Source organism: Camelina sativa, chromosome 15 (assembly GCF_030686135.1).
Source record: "Camelina sativa cultivar CO46 ecotype springtype chromosome 15, ASM3068613v1".
Lineage (NCBI taxonomy): Eukaryota > Viridiplantae > Streptophyta > Magnoliopsida > Brassicales > Brassicaceae > Camelina > Camelina sativa.
Window position 1 is genome coordinate 5,013,921 of NC_141894.1, and position 12,606 is coordinate 5,026,526.

Below are 12,606 nucleotides of genomic sequence, written 5' to 3' on the forward strand. Positions count from 1 at the left end.
AATTCGCACTTGTTAGTGGTTTCATCTGGTTTGGTCTATTTAATTCTCATTGGACCAAAACTACTTTTTGAGTTTTGACTAGTTCATAAATGAGTTACATTACAATACATACAGTATTGTAATTTGACTAAAGAGATGATGTGTATGGAACTTAATTTTTAACACTTACCAAAACTGCTTAATTTATTCTCTTCAATATTACCAAAATTGTTGAAATCTGATTTTATATATCTCTCTCTCCATTTTCAACATCTTGTTAGAAAAAAAATCTCAATGACGAAATTAAATTTTCTCGGCAAAGTCCGAGAAAATCTGAATAAGTTACAAACCGTAAAAGATGCAAACCACCATATCTCTTCTCCATATTCAAATTCAAACTCGAGCAGTAGTGATCACGATCATCCCGCCACGGTACCCACTCGTAACCCGATGAAGCAAATCTCAATCGACGACCAGAAGATTCTCACACCACATCCTCAGCTCCCGAGACTCGAACCGCCACGTGGTCGTCGTGTCTCTTTAGAAGAACTGTTGCACCCTCCCGAGAAATTCACGTCCGATTTGATGAGACTCATACGCCGAAGCGGAGACGCGATTTCGAAACGCCTCTCGATCTCGCAGGAGAGTTGCGTCAACGACGTCGACGTCGTCAAGTCAGACGTGACCGAGTTCGAAATCTCCGGAGTCAAAGTCCTCGTGAAGCTGAAAAGCGAAGAAGAGTTCAAAGGCCGTGTGACTCTCTTCTCGAGATCTAACTGCCGAGACTCCACAGCCGTCCGATTGTTTTTCCGGGAACGAGGCTTCGATTTCTCGGAGATTAACGTCGACGTGTATACAGAGAGAGAGAAAGAGCTGGTCGAGAGAACAGGGAAGTCTCAAGTCCCTCAGATATTTTTCAACGAGAAACACTTCGGAGGGTTAACGGCGTTGAACTCGCTGAGAAACAGCGGTGAATTCAATCGGAGGATCAAGGAGTTTTTAACGGAGAAATGTTGCGGCGATGCGCCGTCGCCGGTTATGTACGGGTTCGACGAAGAGAGCAGTAGTAATGAAGACGGTTTTGTAGATGGTGATGATGAGATGATGAGATTCGTTAGGGTTTTGAGACAGAAGCTACCGATTAAGGATCGTTTGTTGAAGATGAAGATCGTTAAGAACTGTTTCTCCGGCGGTGAGATGATCGAGATACTCATGGTTCATCACTCGGATTGTGGGAGGATCAAGGTACGTACGTAATTAATACGTGAGAATTCGATAATTTTATAATGATCATGTGTTACGTAACCTATGTTATCTTTACGTGGACGCTACATTACCAAGTTTGGTTTGAAATCATTTAATTAGGTCAAATCAAATATATTATAACAATATATTCTCTGAAAAGATATTTCTTTCCAATTTCTCATGATTGATTGTCAAATGATGTGATTTTTTTTTTTGGTCAACCTAATTTTGGTAGATTTAGATATTATTATTCGGCACTAAAATCGAATATGTGTGATCCATGCATATGTGTATATGTGTACTTTTAAATTTATTTTAGAAGAAAGTATATTTTTCCTAAAGTCAAAGTATTTGACATAATATATTCTTCATCTAGAATAATCATTAATATAATTCTTGAATCTTGATGATTATATTGTTTGTTAAAGCTTATTTGTTGACGTTCTCGTGAAGGCCGTCGAGATTGGCAAGAGGCTAGCCAAGAAACATTTTATCCACCATGTCTTTGGGTACATAATTCTCCTTCCCTTTTGTTATTTTGTAAAGGATTTTGCATAAGTTGTCATCTTAATCTAGTGGAATTTTCTTTCTTTTTGATAAAAAAAATTGTAGAGAGAACGAGTTTGAAGATGGCAATCATTACTATCGTTTCCTTGAGCACGAGCCGTTTATTACAAAATGTTACAATTTTAGAGGTTCTACCAACGACATGGAGCCCCAAAGTGCAGCCATGGTTGGGCAGAAGCTTTTCAAAATCATGACTGCTATTCTCGAGTCTTATTCCTCCAATGACCGTACTAGTGTTGACTATACGAGAATCAGCCAGAGTGAAGAATTTAGAAGGTACTATCATGTCATCGATTTAAGAGTGTTTAAACGGATTTTAGTTTATTTTAGTTAATTAATTTGGTTATATATGCTTTGACCATGGCCATGAATAAAGGTACTTAAATATGGCTCAAGACCTTCACCGTTTGAATCTTGTGGAACTCTCAACGGAAGAGATGTTAGCATTTTTCTTGAACTTATACAACGCAATGGTGATCCATGCCTTGATCAGAATCGGACGTCCCGAAGGAATGATCGCAAGAAGGTCCTTCTTCACAGATTTTCAGTACGTTGTAGGAGGCTACTCTTATTCTCTTAATTCCATCCGAAATGACATCCTTAGACGCGGTCGCAGACTGTCTAGTCCATTTATTAGGCCGTTCATCAACGGAAATACAACACGGCATGAGGTAATTTTAGACTTCCAGGTCTGTTTGATACTCATACGTACCCGTGATATACTATTCCCTATAGGTCTAATCTTCTGGTTTAATGGCAGCTTGGTCTTCAAAAACTGAATCCATTAGTACATTTTGGGCTATGCGATGGGACTAAATCAAGTCCAGTGGTGAGGTTTTTCACACCGCAAGGAGTTGAAGCTGAGCTCAAACGAGCAGCTAGAGAGTTTTTCCAAAAAGGTGGAATTGAGGTTGTCTTGGACAAGAGGACCATACATCTATCAAGAATCATGAAGTGGTAATTAATCCTTTTTACAGTATCAGTATTGAATATTGATATTATGATATATACTTGTTGAGATTTATACATATGAGTCATAGGTAAATTACCCTCATAATTTCTAGTTGAATTCAAAATAAGATTCTGCTAATTTTCATACTCACCCACCCATCTAATGGACTTATGGACCAAGACACGATGCATGCAGTCAAACGGTTAACCAAAATGAGAGTGTTGATCATAGCTCAAATGGTGTTTTGAAATTATAACTAGTAATTATCCACCAAAATAATTACGATCGAATTTTAAGCACTTATTTGTTTGTTATGGTAATTATAGGTACAAAGAAGATTTCACTGAAGACAAGAAAATGTTGAAGTGGATAATGAGTTATATAGATGCAAATAAAGCAGGTCTTTTAACCCATCTTCTTGGTGATGGAGGAGGTTCTGTTAACATCGTTTATCAAGACTATGATTGGTCTATTAACAATTGAAATTAAACTTTTGATCCATATCAAAACTCATTTTTTTGTTCATGCATGATTCACTGCGGGGCTCTTTACTCTTTAAGAATCAAAGAAGATAAATATACTATATTCCAACGGCCAATAGTTAAATGTAACTACTTTAGTATTTTGTATTCACTACTCTGTTGTTGAGGATCATTTCAAATGTATATATTGGCTTAGCTAGCTACCTTATAGACTTATACTGCTAACTATCATATTGACTATAAACAATCTCAATAATTAAACGCAGCAGTTATTCAAAAGATTTTATAAAATCAGACTATTATTCGGATAACGTCTTATGAATAATCACCCATATCTAATGAACTAATATGATATAGATTACTTTTATTTAGTTGGTGTGGAAGTTTCTTCTTTTTGGAAAAATGATATAAGCTTTTGATGTTAAGTCATAACATCAGCGTCTTACTTTACTCCTTTTTTTCTTACTTTTCTTCACATTTTTCATTTTCTTTGATATCGAAACCTTAACTTTATATTTAAGCTAATTCCAGAAATAAAAATATTTATACTTAAAGCGTAGTGTTCTTAAAGAAAACTCGAAATTAACTGTTAAATACGATTCAGTTTATAAGTTTAAATTGTATATTTTTAATTGTTCATTTTGTTCTGTTAACAAAGTCACTATTAATTGCGTTTCTGAAATATCATTTCTGATGACAATTATTTCACGGTTTGTTGGGAACTTGTGAAGAGGGAGAGCTTTAAGGTGCAGTTAGAGTGTACGTAATACTTATATGACGGTGACGGTTAGATTGAGAAACGAACAAATTACTTCTGATGCGATATTTTTCCATCTACAAAATTAGATTACTTTATACACATTTAAGGGAACTCTTATTCCCTATTCCCTAACCACTTCCATGTGATTAAAGTAATCTTCGTTTTTTTTTTGGACAAAAGTAATCTTCCTTTATTTACATATTTTTTAAATTAAACAATATAATCTCAAATTCAGCTATAATCTCTGCCTAAACGGAAAAAATATCTGCCTAATCGATCGCTAAACTCATATAACCCCTACTAAAAAATATCTGCCTATTATCCTCTTTCTTTACACTGAGTGGCATTTAAAAATTTAAAGCAAAAGGATCAAAGATAGAAGATAGAGATAGGGATGGCCACGATGAAAGCAAAACCATTAGCAAACAAACAACAGACCACTAAAAACATATAGCGCACACAACTTTTTTTTGTTTTGTTGATTTGATCAACATGAAACTTCCTTTTAATAATTTATAATAATAAAGTAAATATTATGTATATCCTATTGCACGTTACAATCTTCTCAGCCATGCATGCCACGTGTCCAGTATACTTTGAGACGTATCATCCTCAACATGCAATATAAAAAGGACTACAAACGAAACAGAGTTTGATCACAATCATTCACTTATAATCAAACTTGTAAACGAATCAAGATCAATGGCCGAAGATCAAACAGCTACGACAATGAAAACATCGGCGGTGGAGAAGCAGCCAGAGACGATTGCAGAGGCTGAAGGTGCACCGAGTGTGGCTAGGACGAAGAGGATGATGGTTGCCATCGATGAGAGCGACTCGAGCTTCTACGCTCTCCAATGGGTCATTGACCATTTCTCTAACCTCTTAATGACAACTGGCACTGAGGCGGCTGAGTCGGAGGGTGGAATGCTCACGGTGGTTCATGTGCAGTCCCCTTTCCATCACTTTGCTGCCTTTCCGGCTGGACCGGGCGGCGCCACAGGTCTGCTCCTATATAATTTGATCTCTCTCATCTTATAGAATTTTAATTAATATCTTAAATATGATCATATTAGAGATTTTATGGTTTTCAATAGTAAGAGCCAATATAACGGTCGGATTATATATATATATATATATATATAATCTTGTTTACGATTACTATTTTAAGTTATAGTGCGTATTAGAGCGAAAAATAAAATTAACCCTCGAAAAACAGAACGTTGTAGTATGTCATCATTCGAACAAATTTGATTTTTGTATAAGAATGTTATTGTGGATAACCTGGTTTTGTGAACGCACGTAGCAGCAGTGTACGCATCTTCGACTATGATTGAGTCAGTGAAAAAAGCACAACAAGAGACCTCTGCTGCTCTTCTCTCTCGTGCTCTCCAAATTTGCCGAGCCAAACAGGTCCTAACCACATTTCACTATATACTAGCTAACTAAATCTTCTTATTATGATACGTAATTTATAAATGTTGTCTGATGGATGTGCAGATACGTACCGAAACCCTAGTGCTTGAAGGCGAAGCCAAGGAGATGATTTGCGAGGCAGTGGAGAAGATGCACGTTGATCTTCTTATTGTGGGTAGTCGTGGCCTTGGCAAGATCAAAAGGTATTGTATTTATTTACATTCTTAATCTTATATATCATATTGAATTAACCAAACTCACCAAAACGTATGACCGCTTTTCAATTTGTTTGCTTTGTGCGTTTCGGAAGAGCGTTTATTGGGAGCGTTAGCGATTACTGCGCTCATCACGCCAACTGTCCCATCCTTATTGTCAAGCCACCCAAGGAGCTCCTCACTAAGTAACGTGGATCTACTTATATGTTTGGGTTATTATTATAAGTTCCTTTTGATATATAATGAGTGTGTAGTAATTACGAAAAGAAAAAAAGAAAAAGAAAAAAAAAAAAGAGTGTATGTACGTAAGTGTTGTGTTTGATTTGGATAATTAGTGACATATTAAGAAATGAAAGTGTACTCTGAAAAGTAATATCAATGAAAATATGGGTCAAATATAAAAGAAAAAATATTTGTCAGCTACTTTGAGGTATATGTCAATATATAGTTACATATATAAATAATATAAATATCTTTTTAACTATGTCAATTATTATCATCATATAAAGATATTCATAAACAAATACTCTCTCTCTTTGTAACAAAGAGTGTCATTTTGACACATTTCACATAAATTAAGAAAAGTTTGAATTATACATATTTGTTCCTATTTAATAAGTGATTAATGATCTAAATTCAATGAAAATAGCTTTGGGTTTAGAGATAAAAAAGAGAATTTCGCATTAAAACACTCATTGGAAATGTAAAATGACATTCTTTGTTAAACAAAAATTTTTCTCCAAAATGACATTCTTTGTCAAACGGAGGGAGTATAAGTTATGTGTAAAACACTATAAACATTCAATTCTGGTGGTTGATTCGCTGGAATCTGGCATTGACTAATGTTGACCGATATTGACCAGTTTTAATCGGCGTTGACCAGTGTTGACCGGCGTTGATCAGATTTTTTTTCTTTTCTCCTAAAAATAATATTTTTTTTTCTATTTTCATGTATTTTTGATAATAAATAAAAAGATTAATAATTTGTAACAACAAAATGTTATACAACAAAAAGTTATACAACAAAAAAATACAAGACAATTATATTGTTGAATGTTTACAATGATTGATAGTTAGAAGCATTTTGTTCTTCTTGTTTTGATTTCTTGTAAATCAAATCCCCTCTTGGGAACGAATAATAGGTATTAACGATCGAGATTAAATTTACAGAAGTATAAAAAAATATGAGAAAAGAGATTAGGACAATCCGACCAAAACGATCCAATTGGTAGTCTTTAAGGTGGTCAGTAAAGATAAGTTTAAAAACTGACAATAAACTGATGCAAAATAGCTTAAAGCATCACAAATTTATCTATTCAAAGTAGTTCAGACGAAATAAACTTCACAACACAGAAGAGCAAACATCTGAGATACATATTTCAATCTAAATGAAAATAAAACATTGAACTCATTGATAAGATTGTAACTCTCAGGGCAAAAGGAATATCCTTAACGATTGGCCTTTGCAACTCTTTCAATCTCATCCTTCTTCTTGATGGCATAGCTGCAAGACACACCAGTTTTATCATTAGCTGCGCTGTACTTATATAATATGTTAACAAAATAACGAAGTCATTTAGAGTTTATTTACCTGTTGGAAGAGCCCTTGGCTGCGTTGATCAATTCATAAGCAAGGCACTCAACAATATCTTGATGTTTCTGAAAGCAGCTTCACGAGCACCGGTGGTAATCAACAGCTTGTCACCTAACAACACCAGCAGATCCAATTCGGGTAGCTTTTCCATTCTTTAAATTTATTATTTAGATGAAAAAAATTAACAAAAAAAAGAAAGGAAAAAGAGTATCTCTTCTAATGAAAATTTTGCCTTTCTTGGTTAGATTTGAATTCCTATTAATTATCTGCTAAAATCCACTAAATACATGCTAAATTTTATTGCTTTGTTGTGGTAAATGTTGGTAAAAGAGGATTTCACCAAGAAATTTAAAAGTATGCTGATGAAATGTTGATGTTGTTGAAACTCGAGGACGAAGTAGTCAAAATAGTCGATGTTAAAAGAGTATGTTAAAACTGGTTTGGCGACTTCTGTCAGCAAAGGACTCGCTGTGGACTGCGTGGGTGACACGCTATCTTCTACAGTGTGGTTCTCTATGGGCTGTGCGAGATGATGCCACAGGTGGCTCATAGATTTGGAAAAAATGCTAAAATATCGAGATTTAGCGGCACAGTTTCATCGTGTGGAGGTAAAAAATGGTTTAACCACTTCTTTTTGGTTTGATAACTGGTCCTCCTTGGGTAGAATGCGAATACTGAATGGAGATAGAGGATACATTGCTATGGGAATCCCGGAAAACAGTATTGTGGCTGAAGTTTTTGCTATGTCTCGGCATCAAAGACATAGAGATGCTCGGCTCCAATCTGTTGAGGAGGAAATATCAAAATATCGGATAGCACAAGTACCTGCAGAATATGACATCGCTCTGTGGAAAGATAAAGATGGTGTTTATCGGGAAAAGTTCTCTACTAAAGCTACGTGGAACCATATCCATGTCGTTCGTCCCACAATGGAGAACCATAAAGTGATCTGGTTTCGACATGCTACTCCCAAATACGCTTTTATCACCTGGCTCGTGGCAAAAAATAGAATCGCAACAGGAGAAAGGATGCAACGCTGGAATCAACCGGTTAATACAGGTTGTATCTTTTGCACTCACCCTCTGGAGACAAGAGAACATTTGTTCTTCCAGTGCCCTTTCTCAGCGCAGGTCTGGGAGGTATTAGTACAGAAGCTGCTCTCTGACAAGTTCACAAACCACTGGCAAGACATCATGTATCTATTAGCAGGGAGCATACTGGACAAGACAAAGAGATTAATTGTGGGATATGCTTTTCAAAGTACGATCCACTCTATCTGGAGAGAGAGGAACGACCGACGGCATGGAGAAAAACCTTCCCTAGCTGAGACGATTGTCAAATTCATAGACAAGACTGTCCGTAATCGACTAAGTACAATCAAGGAGGATGGAGGATCAAATATTCAAGTCTGGTTTGAAGCAAGATTCTATTGAAGCAAGATTCTATTAACTTGTAATCTCTTTCTTTCTAAAAGGTTTTAAAACAATATATATCAAAGCTTTGTAAACAGTTTATTTTTCTTTTGAATATAATTTAACATTAGATTAAAAAAAAAAAGAGCATTGGATGAGCAATATGGGATCAATAAACAGGTAGATTTGGTTTTCGGGTGTTGGCTCTTACCGGATAAGTCTTGATGCAGCATCCACCGTTCATATTTGAGAAAGGCAGGAATGATTTCATGCTCATATTAGTGTGCAACATTGACCATAATGTAAGAGACCATTTCTATTATGCAGTAATAGTAAGTAAGAACATATAAAAGCATAACCTAACTACCTAAAATGTGTTTTGGGCAGGTGAGGCTAAAGAGAGGGGAATGAAAAAATGATAAAGAAAGACATGATGATGCAGCTGACAACATATTTATGATTTTCAAGGTCTGGCATTAGCAAGTTGTCATAATTAAGTACAGTTATCAGTAGTGAGATTGTAATTCAAACATAACTATTCCAAGTTGTCCAATGAATAAATCACGCATCCATGAACTACTAACTAATATCGATTACTTTTATTTTGACGTAGTTAGCATAGAAGCTTTTCCTTTTGGAAAAATTAGTATTAGCTTTTTAAGTTATGATAACATCATCGTTTCAATTTTCTCCTTTTTTTTTTGCTTCTTCTTTATAATTTATACTTTTGTTGGTATCAAAACCTTAACTTTAAACTAATTCGAAAATTGAAAATTTTGTACACCAATGATTCAAGTGTTAAGTTTTTTTAAAAAAAACTTGAAATAAAATGTTTAATTATAGGATACAGTTCATAACTGTAATTTATATTTTCAAATGACCTGTGTAAATTTTTAATTTTACTTAATGCTATTGAGAAAAGAAAAAAAAAACACATTTGCTCCATCAAATTTCTTTTTATAGTTATGTTTGACCTGGGTAAAAATGCATCATGGGTCTGCTATTGCTTGCTTTAGGCCACATAAGATATAATTAACTGAAAGGCCACAAATACAAAATAATCTGTTTGGTCTGATTGTTCAGTAGTCTTTTGTTATGCCTAATATCTCAGGTTCGAGTTAAAATTTAGTACTTCTTAGTTCTTACCACTAAAAACATATCGCACACAATTTTAAGTGGTCTGTTGTTTGTTTGGTAATGGTTTTGCTTTCATCGTGACCATTTCTTGTGGTATTTATTTATGTACATTCTTATAAATAAACGTAAGAGTGTAATGTTTGATTTGGATAATTAGTGACATATTAAGAAATGAAAGTGTACTCTGAAAAGTAATGTCAATGAAATATGGGTCGAATATAAAGCGAATTCTCGTCGTTTTGTTGCTTATCAGCAACTAATATTGTATCCAAATCATATTGTTGAATGTTTACAATAGAAGCATCTAGTTTTGATTTCTTGTAAATCAAATCCCCTCTTTGGAACGAATAAAAGGTATTAACGATCGAGATTGAATATACAAAGATTTGGACAATCCGACCAAAACCGATCCAATTGGTAGCTTAAGGCAGCCAGTAAGATAAGTTCAAAAACTGACAATAAACTGATACGAAATAGCTTAAAGCGTCAAAAATTTATCTATTCGAAGTAGTTCAGACGATATAAACTTCATAACACAAAAGAGCAGAACATCTGAGACACATATTTCAATCTAAATGAAAATAAAACATTGAACTCATCGATAAGATTGTAATCATCAGGGCAAAAGGAAAATCTTTAACGATTGGCCTTTGCAACTCTTTCAATCTCATCCTTCTTCTTGATGGCATAGCTGCAAGACACAACAGTTTTATCATTAGCTTCCCTATACTTAAATTATTTATGAGAGCAAAATAACGAAGTCATTTGGAGTGTATTTACCTGTTGGAAGAGCCCTTGGCTGCGTTGATCAATTCATCAGCAAGGCACTCAGCAATAGTCTTGATGCTCCTGAAAGCAGCTTCACGAGCACCGGTGGTAATCAAGAAGATAGCCTGGTTAACACGTCTTAGAGGAGAGATATCAACAGCTTGTCTCCTAACAACACCAGCAGATCCAATTCTGGTAGCATCTTCACGTGGACCACTGGAACAAACAACAATCAAAAACACTAATAATAAAAACGAAATGTTCATAGTAGCAATGATATATTCCAGGGTAAAACATGCTGGCTGCTTTGCTAATTCTCAAGCTTAGCAAATACCTGTTGACGATGGCGTCAATGATGACCTGAATCGGGTTCATGTCAGACAAGAGGTGGATAATCTCCATGGCGTGCTTGACGATCCTAACTGCCATCAACTTCTTACCATTGTTCCTTCCGTGCATCATAAGAGAGTTAGTGAGCCTCTCAATAATGGGGCATTGAGCCTTCCTGAATCTCTTCACAGAGTATCTTCCAGCGGTGTGGGGAACAAAGGTTGCATGTTTAGCTGCCTCAACTCCAATGTAGTCAACAAGACTGATGTCTGCGACCTACAAGATTAGAAAACAAACCGCTACTTACAATCAATAAGAACCATACCTCATGAAATCAAAATAGTGACTAATCAGTGAAAGCGAATCTCATTTCCCCATCAAAACAAGAGCACAAGGTTAAACCAGTAATGCAAAAATATGAATCTAATAAGAAACGCAGGTAGTATCACGATAGTATCACGAATTGAATCTCATTTCCCCCAATCAAAAAACACCAAAACAAGAGCACAATGTTAAAACCAGCAATGCAAAGATATGAGTATCACAACCAAAGAGAAGGATGCATCAAAGGGGCTAGAAATGATTTCAACCAAATCTAATACAGTAAGCTAAGATTGCAAATGATTGAATCCCTCTGAAGCTAAGAGAATCAATGAGAAAGGGTTCCATAAACAAAATTTTAAGAGAATGAGCTGAAGAAATTACCTGAACGTCGTCATAGGTCCAGCGGTTGAAAAGCTTGACCTCGTTGGTGAGCTGTTGCTGCATCTCAGCGTCAATTTCTGCTACGGCGGCCATGGCTGCAAGATGAAACAAAGTAATGAGCTAACTCCACAAATACGAAAGCAGAGTGCCGAGAGAGAGAATTTGGAGAAATAAGATCACCTGATATAGTGTAGCGTCGCGCGAATGAGAGAGAGAGAGAGAGACGACGGCAGAGAAAACTAAAAAGCTTTAAGAGGACGAACGAAAAACCCTAATATCACTCTTTTTTATATACTTTGGATAAATTAGTGACATATTAAGAAATGAAAGTGTACTCTGAAAAGTAATGTCAATGAAAATATGGGTTGAAATTAAAGCATCTTGTTCCAAATCATATTGTTGAATGTTTAAAATGATTGATAGGTAGAAGCATTTTGTTCTTCTTGTTTTGATTTCTTGTAAATCAAATCCCCTCTTGGGAACGAATAATAGGTATTAACGATCGAGATTGAATTTACAGAAGTATACAAAAATATGAGAAAAGAGATTAGGACAATCCGACCAAAACGATCCAATTGGTAGTCTTTAAGGTGGTCAGTAAAGATAAGTTTAAAAACTGACAATAAACTGATGCAAAATAGCTTAAAGCATCACAAATTTATCTATTCAAAGTAGTTCAGACGAAATAAACTTCACAACACAAAAGAGCAAACATCTGAGACACATATTTCAATCTAAATGAAAATAAAACATTGATAAGATTGTAACTCTCAGGGCAAAAGGAATATCAACTCTTTCAATCTCATCCTTCTTCTTGATGGCATAGCTGCAAGACACACCAGTTTTATCATTAGCTGCGCTGTACTTATATAATATGTTAACAAAATAACGAAGTCATTTAGAGTTTATTTACCTGTTGGAAGAGCCCAATTGGCTGAGTTGATCACCGGTGGTAATCAACAGCTTGTCTCCTAACAACACCAGCAGATCCAATTCGGGTAGCTTTTCTATCATTTAAATTTATTATTTAGATGAAAAAATTTA

The 12,606-nt window shown here is 35.3% G+C and overlaps 4 protein-coding genes across 10 annotated transcripts; 3 read left to right on the forward strand and 1 right to left on the reverse strand.

The window, feature by feature from the left end:
- Positions 1–157: 157 nt before the first annotated feature.
- On the forward strand, positions 158–3,433 carry LOC104745399 (uncharacterized). 2 transcript variants are annotated; one of them, XM_010466624.3, is made up of 6 exons: positions 158–1,224; positions 1,678–1,733; positions 1,837–2,067; positions 2,168–2,462; positions 2,552–2,748; positions 3,070–3,433. In XM_010466624.3, exons 1-6 carry the CDS (start codon positions 274–276, stop codon positions 3,224–3,226), a joined length of 1,887 nt encoding a protein of 628 aa, XP_010464926.1. In that variant the 5' UTR covers positions 158–273; the 3' UTR covers positions 3,227–3,433. The 2 variants fall into 2 exon arrangements, 1 of the variants encoding a protein (XP_010464926.1); XR_015581529.1 differs by lacking the exons at positions 2,168–2,462; positions 2,552–2,748; positions 3,070–3,433 and having other exon boundaries at positions 1,653–1,733; positions 1,837–1,888.
- Positions 3,434–4,561: 1,128 nt separating this feature from the next.
- On the forward strand, positions 4,562–9,982 carry LOC104745401 (uncharacterized). 6 transcript variants are annotated; one of them, XR_015582997.1, is made up of 5 exons: positions 4,562–4,988; positions 5,295–5,398; positions 5,486–5,604; positions 5,712–5,930; positions 9,890–9,982. XR_015582997.1 is itself a non-coding variant. In XM_019237279.2 (4 exons), the coding sequence occupies exons 1-4, from the start codon at positions 4,688–4,690 to the stop codon at positions 5,803–5,805; spliced, it is 618 nt and encodes a 205-aa protein (XP_019092824.2). In that variant the 5' UTR covers positions 4,562–4,687; the 3' UTR covers positions 5,806–6,212. The 6 variants fall into 6 exon arrangements, 3 of the variants coding, with proteins under 3 accessions (XP_019092824.2, XP_087345799.1, XP_010464929.2); XR_015582998.1 differs by having other exon boundaries at positions 4,612–4,988; positions 5,298–5,398; XR_015582996.1 differs by having other exon boundaries at positions 4,627–4,988; positions 5,292–5,398.
- LOC109129064 (uncharacterized) lies at positions 7,876–8,643 on the forward strand. Its single transcript, XM_019236641.1, has one exon. The coding sequence runs from the start codon at positions 7,876–7,878 to the stop codon at positions 8,641–8,643; it is 768 nt and encodes a 255-aa protein (XP_019092186.1).
- A 217-nt stretch (positions 9,983–10,199) lies between the features above and the next one.
- On the reverse strand, positions 10,200–12,562 carry LOC104745404 (small ribosomal subunit protein uS7y). The gene is made up of 6 exons (XM_010466636.3): positions 12,476–12,562; positions 11,743–12,388; positions 11,563–11,657; positions 10,862–11,133; positions 10,540–10,743; positions 10,200–10,450 (listed from the first exon to the last, which is right to left on the reverse strand). Exons 3-6 carry the CDS (start codon positions 11,653–11,655, stop codon positions 10,396–10,398), a joined length of 624 nt encoding a protein of 207 aa, XP_010464938.2. The 5' UTR covers positions 11,656–11,657; positions 11,743–12,388; positions 12,476–12,562; the 3' UTR covers positions 10,200–10,395.
- Positions 12,563–12,606: the final 44 nt, after the last annotated feature.